General features: G+C 41.4%; 1 protein-coding gene across 1 annotated transcript in view; it reads left to right on the top strand.

Moving 5' to 3' along the window:
* Positions 1–305: 305 nt before the first annotated feature.
* ATF6 (activating transcription factor 6) overlaps positions 306–19,187 on the top strand; it is a 73,857-nt gene continuing 54,975 nt past the window's right edge. Inside the window, exons 1-7 of the mRNA XM_010075889.1 lie at positions 306–396; positions 789–883; positions 1,373–1,502; positions 1,757–1,963; positions 4,095–4,315; positions 9,993–10,178; positions 10,592–10,683. Coding sequence (XP_010074191.1) covers positions 348–396; positions 789–883; positions 1,373–1,502; positions 1,757–1,963; positions 4,095–4,315; positions 9,993–10,178; positions 10,592–10,683 — 980 coding nt within the window. The 5' untranslated portion in view covers positions 306–347. The remainder of the gene's footprint in view (positions 397–788; positions 884–1,372; positions 1,503–1,756; positions 1,964–4,094; positions 4,316–9,992; positions 10,179–10,591; positions 10,684–19,187) is intronic.

Raw genomic sequence — 19,187 nt, forward strand, 5'->3', positions numbered from 1 at the left:
TTTGTATAAGGTGGTTCAGTGACTGGACTTAAAACTTTCACTTTACAAATTGCTCATAACAGTACAGTAATTAGTGATGGTCTTAAACTGGTATGCTCCTTTCCTACTGCTCTCAGCTTTAAAAGCAGCCTTGTCTTGTGTGTTCCAGTTGAGAATTGTCCCCTTAAGGACTTTAATCTCTGTGTGCCTTAAGGCAACTGAAGTGATAGTTTTGTTTTCTAGAGCTGTGAGAATGTGAACATAATGACTGGTGGTTTGAATTTATGTTGTCATTTTGTATTTTTTCTTATTCTGAACTGTCATTGCAGGAAAATGATCTCTATAACTTTAATTTTGATTTGGATTTGATGTCTTGGGACTCGGATCTTTGGAATATTACAGGCCATGCTTATGCAGGTAATTTACCTTTTATATTTTCCAGGTGTGACTATTCTCCCCCACCCCACAAGGATGAGCTGTTATAACTTTAAGATAGTGGTAACATACATGGAACTATTTGATGTCCTGCAGCATTTAGCTCTGTGATGAGAAGTCATGCTGTGTTTCTGTAAGATAGGTACAGCTGGCGAGGAGTACCCCACAAGCTAAGCTGCTTAGTATCTTTAATCTCGATATGTTTTCGAGATATGTCTTCACATTTTATGTTTTTGATATATCTTTAGTCTCATTAGGTTTTCTGCTGTGCCTTGCTTCAGGAATTAAATAGCTGGTGTAGGGCAATGTGCTTTTTACTGATCTCCCACTGTTAAACACTTGTACAGTAAAATTTCTTTATCTGCCCCTTGCAGATGCAAGCGTGAAGACAGAACCCTTATCACCAGCCACTTCGAATTTTTCAGTCCCTTCTCCGTCATCTGTGGACTCTCCAGTGCAGAATGTGCCTGTATGCAGAACCCTCCGTGTAACACAGATCGCAGCAGTTGTTCAGAACCAGTTGTGACAAAAAACCCAGTGATTTACTTGTCTGACCAATTTAATGGCATAAGAGGAAACAGCTTATTTTTCCAACCTTTGTAAAACCACCTTCCTTTCAGTGATGTTTTCCTTCCTCTCCTGCTGTGACCCATTCTAAAAAGATGGTGTTCAGTTCTGTTTCCTCAGTTGTGTGTATTGGCCTGTTTGCCAAACAAAATCCTTGTGAAGTCTAGCAGTTGGTGGGCTTTGCCCCTGCTCACTCTGCTGATGAGGAGAGGTACTTCTTTGGTTTTCAGTGGTACTTAGCACTGACCAGAATAAAACTGCAGAACAAAACTTTTCTCATGCTTGCTGAAGCAGCAACACAAATGTGATGAAAGGCTGTTATACTCTGAAATGCTAGTAGACTCTTTAATGTGTTTCTGAAATATTAATCTCATGTACTTTCTGTCTGTAGGATGATGTGGACTTCAGCTGTAGCTCCCAGATGTCTCCCATCTCTCTCTACAGCAAGAGTTGCAGAAGCCCTGCATCCCCTGAAGGAGATGGAGGGAAGAAACCTGCTCTCAATGTCACTTCTCGGTCTGGTATGAAAGACTGATGAGTTACTTTGATTCCATAGATAGTACGTACGCATATTGTCTTGCATACGGATGCTTAACTAACAGACACTAGTATATCCTGTTGTTTCTGACTTCAGCTTGTGATCAGATATGTATATTTTTAATAAATATTATGGATGGGTAAAAAAAAAAAAAGAGCATACCAAAAGCCATATTATTACTGCTTGAATTCTTTATTCTATATCTTCTGGTCCAACTTTGACTTTTTCCTTTCCTAGCAAATAATTCTACGAGGACTCTCAAGAGGTGTGCTCAGACAGCGTCCAGACCTTCAATACAACCCAAACCCCTTTTGCCTGCTGTACCTGAGGCTCAGACTAACATTGGCATCCCCGCAAAAACCATCATTATTCAGACTCTTCCCACGCTTGTGCCACTACCAAAGCATCAGCCAGTTGTTAACATCCAGCCAGCACCCCCTAAAGGTAGGTGCGTTGTTTGGACTGAGCCAGGTCTTGGGGATAAACACTGTCTGTTTGGGATGCTCGCTAGAATGAAGTTAGCTTTGGTGGGTGAAACGGGAGGGGGGTAGGAGAAAAAAGAGGAATCCTACACACTTTACTGAAAAAACTTTAGGCTGAGAAGATGGCTTTGTTCCTCTCATTGGTCCTATGAGAAGCAGCACTCACCTGGGCATTGTGTGGAATGGAAGACAGTATAGCAAAAGAGACTGTGCTGAGCACTGGAAGTTGTGGAGATAAAACTGCTGGTTTGGAAGGATCTCTAGGGACCCTTTGCTCTACTTGTGATGGCAAGTGGTGCATAAGGTGATTACAGTGCTCTTCTGCCGTAAGCAAAGGAAGAATCAGTTAGGATGGCTTGAATGAAGCTGGAAAGCTTGTAAGGAGTGATAAAAGCTGTTTTTTACCCACACAAAACTCTGCCATAGGATGGTGGGAACATGAGTTTATGGCTTGTTACCTCACTAAACAGCATTAAACAAGATGTGAAATCTGACATTACTTGCGTGCTGAAATGGCCAGATGCAGTTGCTGGTTTTCACCAGCTGGTGGCTGCAGTCTCTTGCGGTTGACTGTACAGGCACTGAGGCGTGGAAGGAAAAGAGACAAGTACTTAATTAAGGGCATGTATCTAGAAATTATTGCAATAGCGAAAAATTTGGCTTCGTTGCTAATTGCTCTTCCATCAGGAGTTAAGCCAGAGCTGGAGACGCTGACATTTGTTACAACATACCTAGGATTGTTGGACTGCTTAAAACACAGGTCAGCGCAGTCAGTGTGACCTAATTCTTGTTGCTTCTGATGTCCCAGCTGATAAAATACCATCTGGAATAAAGGAATGTTGAGGATATGGATTTTTTTTTGATATAAATATAGTACTGTGAAGATCAGCTTCTTCTTTTCACTGAAGAAAAGTCAGGAGAGTAGTTTCTGTGAAGGACTATAGAGGAAATACTTTTGGGAAAGTATTTCCATGCCATATATTTATTTTAACTGATGGTTTGTTTTAAAAATTCTATAGTGTTGATTCTGTAACAAAAACCATAAGGATCTTTTTCATTAATCAAAATCCTCTGCACGTGACAAGTTGGAGCTACCAGTTTGAAATATGTTGTTATCTTCAAAGGAAGATGAGGAATGATATTTTTACAGTCCCTTTCATAAAAGCTTAAAGAAGAAAGCATGATCTTAGAGCATCACATACTTTATACATTAAAAAAATTTGTTGAAATAATCTCAAATTCACCATTTGAGGTTTTTAAATAGGATCGTACTAACTTATGATGTCTTCAAGCTTATCTCTGCAAAAAAGGAGATCTAATCATACATCTTGTACATAAAAGATCTTGGCACTGGCTAAATGACTTAATTTTTCACCTTCCAGAAAGTTGGGTAAATGCTGTAATACATCGTTGTGCATTTTGGTTGGAATGCTCAGCTGGAATGTTCTGTTTCTGAAAGCTGGCGAGGTCGTCCTGTTACAAAGGATTAAAGAGTCATTCATGTGTTTTCAGACAACAAAATATTACTCAAGCACCTGCTTGAGTTAAATGTAGTTGTTGGGCTGAAATTTCTTGGAGGTGACTGTGTTTAATTCCATTTCAAACTCTGTCAAAATGGTCTCATTTTTTTTAATGCTTGCTTTTCCCTGTGCATAAAATTTCTTACCTAAGACATTGTTCAAAAAAATTGGTCTTGCCTTAGTGTGAATTGAGGCTTTAACTTATATTTTGAATGTGTAACTTGCATTGTTCTTTCTTGTTTATCTTCTTTCTCTATGCTGTTTCTGCATTGGTTTGTATAGTTCTGTGTAGTGAGTTTTCCATGGCATATAGCAATAAAGTAGGGATGGACAAAAGGAAGAAAGTTTTTTGTTTGCAAGATGGATTAAGAGCTCTGAAAACTTCAGAGTGTTTTTATTACTATCCTGTAGAATATACTAATGCTGGAGAATTGGACTTCAGATAAATCATGGGGGGACAGGAGAAGAAGCAAGGCTTTCTACCTCCTATATCAGTATTCCCCTACAAACTGGTCATGTATAAATCCATTTCATCCTATGTGCTGAGCACTCCTGTTTGTTCTTGTGTTCTAGGTCAATCGGTGGTGCTCTCCCAGCCTGCTGTGGTACAGCTCCAGGCTTCTGGAGTGCTTCCTGCCTCCCAGCCGGTCATTGCTGTCACTGGAGGGACCACGCAGCTTCACAATCATACAGTGAGTGCGTTGCCTCCAGCTGCTGGAAACAGCTCAACAAGCGGCAAAATACCAGTGGCTAAGCCCTTGCTTCAAAGCTCCACACCAGCAATGGGGCTGGATGTAAGTTCCAACTGTGATGGTACCTCATAACCAAAGCTTGGAAATGGTTTTCAGTTACCCGCGTGTGGGATGCAATGGGGGAACCAGGTCACTTTGGAGTCTCAGGAAGACAGAGCTGTGGCTGGGCTTGTCTAATAGGATTTCTAACAGTAAACAGGGAATTCTTGGTAGAGAATGGGGAGGAAGAGCTTGGTATCTGCTGGCCTGCCTGGAGCTGCAGACCAGCTATGCAAGCATTGTGTCAGAAGACAGTACTGATGTATTTTTGCCTTGTCGTCTCGACTGCAAGCTCTTAGTGGCTGGAGGTCTCTTACATACTGGAAGATTTAAAATACATTATTTTTTTATGAGTGCTAAACCATTTTTCTAATTCATATAATAAAAACACTCCTTTGGAAGTTGATGAATTGGAAATGTCAGCAGTAGGAGTGATTCTCTTTCCATCCTCTTTATCTCCCCAGATTTTACTCGTGATTTTTAGAAACTTCAGATATTGAGTTTCTTATGATCCTAATCTCTTCAGGCTCCCTTTTGATCATATATCGAATGAGTAGAAAAGGGGTAAGCTCTCAACAGTCACTGTGCAAATAAGTTTTTCTACAGTAGCTCACAGTAAGCAGTAAATGCAAACAAAAACAGCTTTTGAGATGTGAGGGTTTTTTTTACCCCTTCAGCTTTGACATCTTAACGGGCTAGCAAGCTGGGTATTAACTTCATTTAGTTCCTAGTAGTTTGGAGCTGCTTTGGTTGCGTTTTGTTGCCCAAAGGAAGGCACGATTGTGGAAAGTACTGAAGCTTCTTGTTTATGGCTTTTCATTCTCAGTGTGTTGTTCTCCAGTGTGGTATTCCAGGCACGGTTGTCATGAGCTGAGGGTCCTATCGCATCTCTCAGTGTGATGAAGAAAACACTGGGCTCCACTGACATGAAATTTTGCAGTAGTCACCTGCATATTAGCACAGGACACTTTCTCAAAGGCATCTTCGGAAGGATGTTGTTGTACGGCTTCCTAGCGTTTGAGAATTGCTGCTTGATGTTATATTTTGCTCACTATTTGTGTGTGTGGGCTCCATTTTTAAATGAAAAACTATTTGCTACAAATAATTCTTCAGCCAGACAGCAATGAAAACCTGATCTTGAATTTGCCAGAAAGCTAACAAAGGTCTGTCGACAGACCAGTTAAGGACGCGTCATTTTTAAATCATAATTGCCTGCCATGCAAAGCCAAACTGAAAAGACCTGTCAGCAGTCCTTAGATTTGTGACTTGCTGTAATCAGGACTAGTGTGGCACCTTGCCATTGTCTGAATAAAAGGTTTAATTGACAAAACACCCTTACAGTTGTCACACTTCATATACACATCTGTGACAGTCAGTAGTCAAATGTGTAGCTAGGTAATGAGTAGCTGTTTTGGATGATGTTTCTGTGAGTATTTGTATTTCCACCTGAAGCTGTTTTAGGAAGGCAGTTTTAAGACTTAGTATCAGCCTAAATGCTGCACATCTTACCTGTGTTTACTGAAACACAAAAAACAGTTGCAGCTGCTCTTTGGCACATGTTGTGAAATAGCGCTTTGAAAAAGAACAAATGTTCCAGGATGCAGCTGGCACCAGCAGGGTTAAAACATCTTACAACTGCCATAGACACCATATGTGGTGCTCAGAACTGCACAGATGTAGCTGTCATTTGAGCTCTGTAACACGTGTTTTTGTTTGCTGATCTAAGCAGATGTTGCAGGATAAAAAGAAACACTGTGGGACTTTCTTTTGGGCTTAGAAGGGATAAACTGTTAGCTTAACACTCAACCCTTCCAGTGGATCAGGCTGAGAGCGGCTGATAGCAAGCTGTACATGTGAGCCCTGCTTTGTTCCTCTCCTGATGGCACAACTTTACACAGCTTGCCAGCCGCGGGGAAGTGCCAGGCTTTCAATGCGGTCACTCTTCACTAGGAAACCAGTGGAGAACTTTCCCCTAGGAAACCAGAGAACAGAAATGCTGCCTAAGGAAGCCCGGGTTGAAGGAAAGAGGCTCTTAACTAAAAAGGCACATTGCCTTTCCTGCTGCCATTAAATGATACAAGGATGTAAACGGTGGGTGTGTGAGGGTATCCACTTTAGGTGTGTCCTTATAGGGTCTTTCTCTCATGTTTCTGCTCTGTAGTGAAAAAGGATTTAATTCTGCCTCCCAGTTTGGTTCATGAAAAAATATTAAAAATTTAGAAAAGTTAGGGCATGCATAATTGCTTCAACATAATTGTGGATTTCTATTAAAGAAACCTGTTTTCTGTGCTGTACATTGGGTATTTTCCAGATGAAATAATCTCATTAGTCAAGTTGTATTCTGTTGAGTTAGAGACAAGAAACCCCAGATCTTTCATAAGAACCGGGAAAACATTTGCGTAGGTTTTGTATTCCCACATTTAAGATGCATCTTTGATGACAGCAGCTTTCATAAGCCGAGGTAAGAAGCCAGCCAATGTAAATGGTTTGTAGTTTCAGCTCTTTGTTAACTTTCCCAGTGTGTGTACCAAAATCTCTGGAGTGTGCGAGACATTCTTGCTGCCTTGTGCTAGAAATACAGATTGCATTGGAACAGAGGTTGAGTTTTGCTCAGAACTGAGTTTTCTTTGGAAGACTAAATTGGGGTAGCAGTGTTTATTTGTGAAGTGCATGACTAAAGATTCTGAAGATAGAGGACAATCTGAATCTAGTTAGTACTGTTCGAAGAAAGGTTTTGCAATGAACCTTTCACTTCTCCATATTTACAACATCTTATTTGTGTGTGTGTTAGTGGTGGTGTAGTTTTTAAAGCTAGGAAGCAAAAGTTGCATCACCAATTAATGTTTGATTTTAACGCGAGTGTTTTCCCTTTATGGTCTATGTTTCCTGAGAACCAGAAGTTATTATCTTGAGTGGTAAATAATTACAATACAAGCTACTAAGACGAAGGCTGCAAAAGAAGTTAGCAGAGGTGTGTTACATTTAATCTTTGTTCAGCACTTGCACAAAGCAATGTTGCTCAAGCAGTCTGGCATTGTAAATTAGTTCCTCTCTTTCTTCTGATTATCAAAATGCTCAAGCAAGGGACGTGTTTATCTTGATGCCAAGCCAGCTGTGTAATGCTTAGTGCCATACTGCTTCCAAGATCAAGCACTGTTGCCCTATTTCATATACACACCTCTTTCCTTCCCTGCATCAGATTTAGGTAGAATCAGGTGTGCAGGTGTGGCGTGTTCCCCATGAAGAGCCAGGCAAGGGCTAGAGGATTGAACAAGGGCCTTAAACTGTTTTAGGGATTGTCAGTAAAATCACTCAAGGACTAATAGTTTGGTTTCATTTAAGCAAGTTTAAGAAGTGAGTGGAAGGGAAATTAGTGTGGCGTGGACTGAAATGCAGTTATTGCAGAGTACCTGAAATCCAAGTGGGGAGAGCTGCTGTTCCTGATGGCATTTGGAGAAGCCTGAGTAAAGGAGGGTGGTCTAGCTAAATACCATCTGAAACGTAGCTGGTAGTGTCTGAAACAGTGACAGATGTACCTTAGGAGGTACTCTTGGTGTACAAACACCACAGTGGTGCTTTAACTCCATGTTTTCTCCAGGGAAGCAAGTAGGTTTGTCAGAGGTTCTAGACACTTATTCAAAAGCTATCCAGTAGTGAATAATCCTGAGCAGGTCTGCAGACAAGAATTTGGTCTCCTCTGTTTGACTTCATGATACGAAACCTCTTTTTAAAAAGAGGAACGTAGCTACTTGTTTGGAGTATCGCGCAACTCAAGCCAGAGGTGCTGCATGAACTCGTTCCTTATTATTTAATCTCTGGACAGCTGAAGTGATCCTGGCTCCAGATTGGTGTGTTCTATACACTGCAGTCCTTGGCTAGCCTGAATCTTTTTTTTTCCAGAGTATTTATGTGTCTGCAGAAGTTTTCTGATGTTAAGTATTGTAGTACTTAAAAAATTCAGGACAAAGCTTAGTGTTAATGAAGATATGTTAAAGTCTTTTCCTTCTCTACTCTCTGCTGAAGAGAGAAACTGGAGTAAGTACAAACAGTTTCACTTTCACAGGCTTTTGTTGGTGGCAGCAGACTAGACATATAATAAATGATCTTTACAGAAAGCAATTAGATCAACATGGAGACAGCCCAAAATGTTAATGCACATGTTTTCTTAGTCTTTGTCACCAGACGGCAGTATCATGAAGAAGAATGACTTCTTTAAACAGCCTGTAGCCAGTCTTCCTTGCAGACCCCAAAGCCCTAGAGCAGCGTGTTGTCTGTGTTCAGGTATATACAGGGAGAGAGTTGGAAAGCTATGGTTAAGGTTTTTTAAGCAGCTGAACCTGAACCAGGGCACGCTATCTGGGTTCGTTAATATTCTGTGATGTGTTTTTTTTTTTCCTAGACTGATGCTTCTGGAATAGTTCTCAGCTTTTCTCTTTAGCTTTCATGCTCTAACAGATACAGGTCAGTCCAGTGGATGTGTTGATAGCTCTTGGGGGGTATTCAGGTCTGTGTGAGATTGAGCATTTGGTTCTCTTTCAGTGTAAACATCATTAAGGCACATCCTGTTGTAGCTTGCTAGTGTGATGGAAGTCTTCTGTTTTTAATAAAAGCAGAATTGCCGTTGCTAATCTGTGAGGAAAAGGAAATCAACACAATAGTGTTTAATTTTGAGTAGTTTTGTATAGCTCTGCAGTATCGATCATCGTTATCCTTGTCAGCAGCAAGATGCTTTCAGTCTGGGTTGTCCCACTCAGTGCAAACCACAGAATGAGTAAGTGGTAAAAGATGATAGACTGTTCCTGCCTGGCAAAAGAAATCAGAGTCATCAAGACTGTTGGGGAGCGGTTACTTTGAACTGTCTGGCTCTGGTCTTGCAGACTGAACGCTTGCTAGTGGTTGGAGCGAACTGTGTGCCCTCCTGGAGTATATTTTCTGGTTTAGCTTCATCCAGAAGGAATCCAGTTTGTGTGTGCTGTCAGAGACTGTTCTGTGATGTGAACTGAAGCATATTAAGTGGGATGATCAGGAAATGTGCGTCAAAGCCGTGCTCCTGATCTGAATTAAAATGCTAGTATAGATGCACCAGAGACTGCATCTGAAGTGCCGTGGAAGTGCTTGATACACGTAGGATGTGCACTCTGAGGTTAGCAACAGTATTCAGAATCTCAGATACTGTATAGCAGAATGAGAAAATGTACAGAAACAGGTGTAATCAGTGTGGATTTGGCTTCCATACAGGACAGACTGAAAAAGCATAGGACTCTCCAGTTAAGAAAACAGGTGACTGATGGTAGCCTATAAAATGGTGTGTGGTAAAGTGAAAATCCTGCTACTTTGCAGACCTGTAGATATGCGTTTTCTGTCTTTGTGATTTGATTGATCAAATGGAACTGCTGCTTGAGTATACATTTTGTGTCCGCTAAACATAGAAGAAGGTTGAGAATGCAGGAGAACGACAGAGACAGCACAGGACCAGTTTTTTCATTATCCACGAGCTGTAAGTCTTGGAGGTGTATCATGACTCCTAGCTGCCTCTGTGCTGAACATTTCAGCTCATTTGAAGCAGAGTGCAGGAAGCTATCTGAAGACTTTTGACCAAGTAGAGGAGCAGAAATTATACATGAAATAGAGGCACTTTTAATGTGTGGATCATTAACAGACCTCTGTATTGTCTGTCCAGGCCAATGTCTTGAGAAGGCAGCAGCGCATGATCAAAAACCGGGAGTCAGCCTTTCAGTCACGGAAGAAAAAGAAAGAATACATGTTGGGACTGGAGGCGAGGCTGGAGGCAGCCTTAATGGAGAATGAGAAACTTAAGAAAGAAAACAGCACACTGAAGAGGCAGCTGGATGAAGTAGTATTAGAGGTAAGAGATTGTGATGAAGATCTGACTTTATATAAAGACAGTTGCTCGGGTGGAAGGCACTTGAACAGAATAATGTTAATGTTGACTGGAAGACCTTTGGGGGTTTGTAGCCCAGCCTCCCACTCCGAGCAGGGCTTTCACCAGCTCTAGGAGAAGACAGCTGACATGTTATCTAGTTGAGTTTTAATTTGTTATTTCATGGTGCTTATGAAGATTTCGCTGAGAACATAGACTGGATAGAAGCTGAATACAGTGTACAAACAAAAGAGTTTTATTTTTAAGTAGTCCTGGTCTGTATTCATACATAATTGGCCAAATATAAATCTAAAAAGCAAGCATAATGTAGCTTCCGACACGCCTTTGCATGTCTGTGCCCCTTTTTTATTGCATGACTACTCTTTTTTCCTGTCTAGAACCAGAAGCTCAAAGTATCATCTCCAAAGAGAAGGACCCTGTGCGTGATGGTGATACTGGCTTTCATAATGTTGAATTATGGTCCATTCAGGTAAGCTGCCTAGGAATTCCTCTTTGCATAGCAAGTTGGCTGTCTTGTGATTTTTTGTTTGAATCTTTAATACAAGGCAGTGTTTTCTGTTAAAACTTTGAGCTTGAAACCTGACTTCTGTCCTTTACTCTCCTGCACAGGTATAACGATTCCTCTTTTGGAATCCTTCTGGCAACAACAGCTAGATCTTGTACTTTTAATTTCTCTTGGCTTGGCATTTTGTTAATCAATGCAATGTACAGCAGGTTGTCTGCTCCATTTATACCTGAAGACATTTAAGAGTTATGTTTAGAATACTCTTAGGAAAAAGTCACAGACTTTGAGTCCTCATCTTCTTGTTTATACCTGTGCTAATCTCCATAGGTATGAGTTTAAGCTGCTTCTAGTACCCGGTGCAGGAAATTCCACTGTTTGTTCCAGTGCTTTGCGATTCTGACCATTAGATGTGTCGAGTCGCAGTCTTCCTCATTACAGTGTAAGCCCTGTATTGCTTGTCTTTGGGATCTGGTGAAGAGGTTGTTCCCTCTTGTTGGTTGAAGTGGTAATCAAAAACCTCTCTTGTTCAAACTGTATCAGTGGGGCATAGGAACCAGAGAGCGGGAGGGAAATGCTGCATTACTTCCCAGACACTTTATAGAGTAATGTGTGGAAGAGAGGAGGCTGAAAACGGATACTACTTGCACACATCTGTCTACTTAACCTGGCTTTGGAACATGAGAACCTTTTATAGGAAGCTGTTCACTTTTTCAAAAGGGGAGAGTATTTCAGTAGATTCCAGTCAACAGTGTCTCCATTTGTCCTCAAAACAGTCAAACTGAAGGAACAGGATGGGATAAATCTGGAGGAAGACTTTGTTTCTGACTATGATAAACTTTTACAATGTTGGTGTTTGTATTTTCAATATTATTAGAAAATTTGCTAAAGCTGAAATTACTTTTGAAGTTTTTGCACTTATTGCAAATAATGTTTATCTCAGGCAGTGAAATACAGCTGATAATCTTACTTTGATATGGATGATTTGAAGGTGGACTGTTTCTTAGTGCTTTTAGGGTTTGTGCTGGGATCTTTGACTATCAGATAGAAAAATCAGCTTCCAGACACTAAGCGATTGATTTGTACATCCCATCTGCGTTTGCAAACATTACCACTCCCTCAAGAGACACTGGTCTTACTTGGTGAGAACTAATATAAGCAATAATCTTTTTGAAGCTGGAACAAATTTTAGTTGTGTCCCCATTACAATGTGAAGTTGGAATGCATGAAGATCTTGTTAGTTTTGAGAGGCTTGGAAACACACAGAAGGTGAGTGGGAAGTCTTTTACCACAGCCCTATAGAGTTCCTGTGTCAGCTTGTCAGCCCCAAGGAGTGAGTAAGATGCTGAGCTCGATGGGAAGAAACTTCTTTCAAAGTAGACTGAAAGGTCAGATTGTGTTCATGTTTTTGCAGCTATAGGTAACTACAGAAATGTGACAGGGTTAATTTCTTGGCCCGTTTGATGTTTAATAAAGTAGATAAAGCAAAGAGAAATTCTTGGATGTCTGGCCGAGCATGCCAATGTGTTTGTTGAGCCTGAACTAGGTGGTCTGCATCAGGACTGGATTTGGGCAGTGAGGAGAAATGTAATTGCATTTGCAAGGAATTACTCTTATCTTCCTGCTTTTTTTTTTTTCCACAGCAGAATAAATGTTTGGATTAATTATGCAATTATAATACTAGACCGCACCAAGGTGTTGTGAATGTTGATTGTGCAATACCCTTTGCAAGGCCCCAAATGTGGGATATACAAACCATTACTTAAGATTTCCCTCCTCCATATGCATTTTCTTCCTTTTATAGAGATGTCACTGAATGGTAGCTCCACAAACATGATAGCCATGATTGCTGTTCTGCCTAACAACAGAAGCTTCCAATACACGTGATGTTTTTCAGTCCCTGCAACTTCTTACAGAAATAAGGATTTTATTTTTTTTTGTTAAAATATCCATTCTAGCTTATAGTGCAGCAAATGTACTTTTTTCCCCCATGTGAGCTATCTGTGGTATTCCTAATTTCTATGCAGTGGTCAACTGCAGATAAATCTGATTTGAAACTTTGCAGCGATGTTGCCATTTCTTATATGTAGGAAATAATTTTGCTTGCACACCTGTATGAAGGTAGGCCAGCATTCAGGAACGGGATGTTTTGATTCAAACATTAGCAGCTAGTATTTTATTATTTAAAACCAATGAACTGTTGCAAAGAGAGTGTGACATCCAAATAAAGCAGAAATGTGTGAATGCCACCCCCTAAATTCTGTAGCAGACTTTGAAATTCCCTTCCCTGGCCTTATTGTAAGATGCTTCTCAGTTTCTTAACTGGAAAGAATAGAATTCTGTGAAAGCTAGAGGTAAAACAAAAGAACAGGTATCTTGAGTTTTCTCTTTAGCTGCCTATTTCAGTCCAACCCGAGAAGGCAGGGAAGTGATCGGGTTGTTTGGGGACAGGGCTGTGAAGCCAAAGGACAGGCAATCCTGCAAACCCTTCGTGGCCTGTGGCAGATCAGCAGAAGTGCAGCACAGTGTTTGGGCTCTTGGCATCCCACAAAAACATATCGGGATGGTTGACCGTGTCGTTAGTTCTATGTTTTCTTCTGCATCAGTAGATAAGTGTTGTACTAGCACTGGTTCACAGATAACTTTATTTATTGCTCTTAAGTCTCGTTGGCTGTGTATGTAAGTGGTGAGATATTTGTGATGTTTTGTGGAGGACTTTGAGGCTGTGCTGTTCTGCTGTTTTAAGATTATGAGAAGTGGTCCAGGATGTGACAGCCCTTTGCAAACAAGTTTAGCAGATAACATTATTCTTCTGATGCATTTTTTCACACTGACAAATATACTGTGTGTGCGGGTAATCTGTAACATTGAACGTGGGAATAGGGGAGCAGGGCTGAAAGTCTGCTAGGGAAGCTGGCACATTGACCTAAGAAATCTGTTTGAAAATAGTAGAGAGAGAGTCTGGTCCAGTCTGTTAGATTGCCAACAAGCTTTTTAGAACATCCTTCAGTCTTGGAAATGGCACCACGTAATCTCTGATAAAAAATGTAAGTAAAATTAAATATAAATTGAATATAAATATGAATTGAATACTTTCTGATCATGAAAGTGGCTTGTATAGAGCTAATGGTAACTCTGCATTATATTGTACTGTGTTACTAAACTCTTTTGGGTTTGTTGATATTTGTATAGAAAACTGAAACTTTCAGTTACTAAATGCAGAAATGATTTAGCAGGAATTCTATTAGGGTAACTTTCTATTTCATCCGTTTACTTTATACTAGAAAAGCGTCCAGGAATTTCCTGTCAGTGTGTCAATTAACTATTTTGTAATCTTTGTGAATGATTTGAATTTTGATTTAACATCTATAAAAATATCCTGTTGTTATTATTTTAGAATGATTGCTGAGGTGTATGAAGGGAAAAGTGTACATTTTGGTTTAAATCCTTGAAGAGGTCATGCCCTTGCCCCAGTCTTACATACCGTGAGGTGCAAGACAGGAATTGGCAGCCCACCATGTTTGCACAAAAGGCAGCGAGCACACAAACCGTGCAGCAGGGCTGGGAGCTGGAACTACGGCATCTGGAGGCAGGTATCTGTGGGAGGCAGCGTCTCCTGCCTTGGCGCTTGCCTTCTGCTAGAGCCGGTGTCATCAGCATGGCTGTGTTCCCAGCTGGCATGGCACCACTGAAAAACTGCTGACTTCTGCCATTAAGAAACATCTGATTAACTGTCCATTTTTTTATCACATACAACATAACAGTCTGAAAATTTTCAGATTTTACAGTTCCTAGATGCCTTTTCTTTTTTTTCTTGTTTGATTTCTGTATTTGTGTTAGACTATGTCAGGGTAGTAACCAGATCTGAAAATGTGCTAAACAAGCACAAACAATGCTGAAACTAATGGAAACCAAGCACATGTTCTAGTCTAAACAATCCACGTATTTATTTTGGGAACCTTTTTCTTTTGTTTCTCTTCCCCATTGCAATATAAATTGTCATGTGTGTTTGTTTTTATAATGCAAGTGCTACATGTGATAGTGAAATATGTGCAGGAAACTAACCCAGCTAATGTGTAAAGAGTAGGGAAGTGAGAGCGATCATAGAAGATGCAAAAGGTAAATTTTCTGCATCTCTGCTTCTTGGGGCAGTAGCAGCAAAGCATGTAAGCCAGATACTTGCTAGTGGCCCTAGCATTATTTTCTCAGTTATGAAAAATGTTCAACTAATTATTTTTTTCCCCTGATCGGTCTGCTCGAGCTGACACGGTGGTCATCACCTAATAGCAGTCTTCGAGCATTTAGAAAAATGTCAGCAAGCCAGAATGTGTCCTAGCTACCATTTCAGATATTTAGTGGACAGAAACCAAAGAAATATATGAAGTTGGAGAGAAAAGAGGCAGATCTGTGAAGAAATGGGAAGAGAGGGTTTGAGAAGGTGGAGTGACTTTTTTATTAATTGTGGTTTTTCTTACAAGTTGTCCATCTCTATATGGCTGGAACCCCTTTCAAATTGGAAAACGGACTTGATGATATACAAAAATTTTGAACCTGTATTTGTGGTGGAGGATGACTGAGGTGGTGATTGATGGAGCTGAGTAAAGCTGCTCTTTCAAAATCTCTTGTGTTGATGTACAGCAGCTATGCTAGAGTTGCTGGCGTTTTGTAGAGACTTGATTGCAGCTCCCCTCTAGAGTGTCCTGATGGGTTTTCCTCTACTTTCCAGGACTATCTTGGAAACTGAATAATCCACTAAAAATTCAGATGCACTGAACATTCTGCAGATAAAGACACCAGCCTGGGTAGCTGAGAAGCGTGATTTCTCTGGTGGTGTTGTAAACTGCAACAAATGAAGAAGCTGTGATTTTTGACTCTTAAAAGACCTAGGGATGTGTCCCATTTCTTAGGTTGGTAGCACAAATATTAGGGGAAAAAAACCCAGAAGTGGCAAGATTAATCATCTTTTACTAAAAATTAGGAAATTGCCCAAGGGTTGTTCAGCTGCGTGCTGCCACGATCTGGTGCTTATAAGCGTGAAGTTTTGCTTAAACACAAGTGTTTCACCATCACCCAGATTAACATCCCACGTAGTCCGCAGGCTGCTAGTCGGTACTAATGTACCCTGCTGAGCTTTTGGAGCACACGTGGTTTGGGCTGCTGAAAGCACCGTCCGTGGAGCACTCCTGTATTGGTGTCAGTGTGGTTTAGAGCCCTTACTCGAGCTGAGCAATCTCACGCTGGTGTGTGGGAAAGCAGGATTATTCTGAGATTTGGTGCAATTAGCAGTTTTCCTGCAAGTTTACTATTGTATGAGCCTTAATGCTGGACTACTTGATTAAAGAAACAGACCCATCTTACAGCAAGTGGGAGCCTAGGGATACTTCTCTGGTAGGATGTCGGAAAGTTAGAGAAATAATTTTGTATTTCCCTTAAAGGGAGCATTAGCTGTGCGGGCAAAGGAGCTCAGCTCGTTGCGATAGCATCACATGCAGCAAGTGTTGCGTTGCTGCAGAGACATTTGAGCTGTATGCTGTGTGCTCAAGTTTGTCAGGGCAGATCCCACCCACGGCAGCCAGTCCTGGGACACGTGGGCTGGATGTCACCCCTGCGCTGCCCTAGCAGGTGAGCTCCATCACGAGATTGAGCAGCGTTGCAGCATGTTTGACAACACTCCAATGTCCGCTTGAATAATATGTACTGAGCAGACTAAAGCCATGTGTCTGGCACCTACTTAAAACAACGGGCAAGGACTAGCAGCTAAAACACAGGGTATTTTTTTGACTCTTGCTTTCCTGACTGTGTGTGTGCTCCTTCCTCTTTCCATTCTGGTGCAAAGTCGGGCAGGTTAGCTGAAATCACAGCTGCATTGTAGTGTAACAGAGGAGGAGCTCCCCAGCCAGGCTCCTTGCTTGTTCATTGCCACCTTCCGCCTGAGCTAGTGCCTGGTCTGGGAGTGGTGCTGAGCTGTGAGTGTTGAACATTGTACCCGTGGCCCATGATTTCCGTCAGCTGCAGGTTGGATGGTGTTGTCTGAACTTGCACCGATTGCTAAAGATGTTCTGAGAACAGAGAACCACAAATCGTGGGCTGTACAGCAGGGTGAGTTTCTGACTCTCAATTCATCCGGTCCTGGGCTTTTTTGCACTTGGTGAAGGATAGCAAAGGATTGTGGCTCTGCTTTTCACAAGCCTCAATAGCCGTCCGTATATCTTCAGGATGTCAATAGACTTAAATGTGACATACACCTGAAATATGCTAACAAGCATACATACAAATGAAGATAGTTAACTGGCTGTTAATTTCTTATACAGTAGTGGAGAGGAGCTGGTGAAAAGTGAAAACTACTAGATGGGTGCAAGAGGCATGCAACAGGGCTGTGTTAGTCAGCTCCTTCTGGCTACCAAAGAAATACAGAGCTCTCCGAGTGTTTCAGCAAAAAGAGCAGAAGTTCTGGAAGGCATTTGTGGCTCTTAACACTTCTAACATGGGAAACTTTAACGTTTGTGACACTGAGAGAGTACGTTTCAATGCAGAGTTGAATGTATGTTTGTGTTGGAGATGGCCCAAAGCTAGAAGATGCTTCTGTAGCACACCTTTGGTCTTGTGTTGTAGTTTCTCCTTGAAGAGAGAGAAATCAAGAGGAAAAGGACAGGCTGAGTCATTTGGACCTGGGTTCAGGTTCCAGACCTTTCAGAATCTCTCTTGATGGGTTGATGCTCGAATAAAATTGAATACCCTTGATTTTCTTACAAACGACAACTGCATGAGCAGGAAGCAGTTCCTTCCTCTTCCCTTTACTGACCACAGCCACATGTTCCTCCTGGCAGAGCTGTACCTTGGGCTGGCTGTACTCACTTGTTTGCTTTGTCCTGCTGCTGCTGGTGCAGTTACAGAGCCTCCGCAGATTGCCAGATGGGATAACTTACCCAGGGTTTCTCCATGCATTCATCTGCCGGGGCTGGGAGTGCAATACGGAAAGGTTTTGCCCTAAATGAGCTTCTGAGACTGCTTGTGTCAGGCCTTCCCAAGCTCTGGCAATAAATGCTGACCCACTTCCAAATAATTGTATTATCGTTTTCTAAGCAAAAAAAAAAAAAAAAAAGACTCCGGGTGTCAATATGCAATGGCAGAAAAAGGTAGTGCCTAGCTGTCGGCAGATGGTGCCCTCATCAGGAATAAGAAGCGAGAAGTACTTTCCAGAGAGCATTTGGCATTGTGGCAGCCTTGTCTGGAATCAGTTAAGAAAAGGACAATGTCCTTGGTTGGTGTCTCCTTGCAATGTCAACTTTAGCCCACTGGAAAGATCCCAGCTCATATTCAGAGACAGTTCTGTCCCCAGGAAACTCTTTGTTATGATATCAGTGTTGGCTTTTGTCTACAATTTACTGTACAACTTAAATGTCAGTATTTAAAACTTGAAGTGCACAGGGCTTGTTTAGCCAGAATTGCAAATCAAATTTAGTTCAGGCTCCTGGCAAGACTTGCTTTCATGTTTATCAAACTGACATTGAAACCAAAGCAGTGAAAATACAGCTTAAATATCAGGTGCCATTGAATGCCTGGAGAAGCCATGACAGGAGTGTTGCTTTTCTTTCCTTCCTATAATCAAATTTATCTATGCTTCTGAACAGATATCTGCGTGAAGTATTTAGTGGTTTGTTCTTTTTTCTCTTGGCTCTGGTTTTGCATCTTAAACAAGATGATAGTTTAGCCAGCTTGGAGAGGGCGTTTGTGGCTGTAATGCTTATGGTATCTGGGATGTCCAAGTGCAGGCTGCAGAGCCTTGGAAGGTACCCCAGATGTGTGAGCATGGCCACACACAATGTTCAAGCTTCCAGCTTCTGGCTGGTCATCTTGTCTAATAAAGGCGTTTCTCAGCTTTGGTCTTTCTTGACTTTTAAAGTAGGGCAGGGGCAGATATGCCAAAGTGCTCTTTCTTTTCCAAATTCTTGTCTTGTAGCCCAACAGAATGAGAAAATTGTCTGTGCTTTTACCATCTGTCATATCAAAACATTATTTTTAAGCAACTTTTGATATCTTAGCTGAAAATGCTTATTTTCAGAAGCTTTTTTCCCTCTGAATGGGATCACCTACGTTTCCTTTTCACTGTTTCTAGCCGCCTCTACCTGATGTTTTTAAATGCTTAACATTGACTTTATCTTCAGTGTCATGGTGGTGTGATCTGCTCTGCAGACCCCCCCCTGTTCCAGCTTGTATTGCTGCTCTTCTGCCTCACGCTTGTAAAGCTCAGTACACCTCAGGTGGGCAGGTGTTTCCAGATGTAGCTCTGCAGGAGAAGTCTGTCCTTCCTCCCAGCTGCTAAAGGGATTCCCTGGTCCTCAGTCATGCTTTTCACCCTGTGTCAATCTGAGATGTCAAAGGAGGAATATTTCTGATATCCTGTGTCATGCCCTCATGTACCCATTTGGCAAGGAAAGGTCTTTGAGAAGTCAGAAGATACAGACCGTCAC

The sequence above is a fragment of the Pterocles gutturalis genome, unplaced genomic scaffold (genome assembly GCF_000699245.1).
Source record: "Pterocles gutturalis isolate BGI_N339 unplaced genomic scaffold, ASM69924v1 scaffold3048, whole genome shotgun sequence".
NCBI lineage: Eukaryota > Metazoa > Chordata > Aves > Pterocliformes > Pteroclidae > Pterocles > Pterocles gutturalis.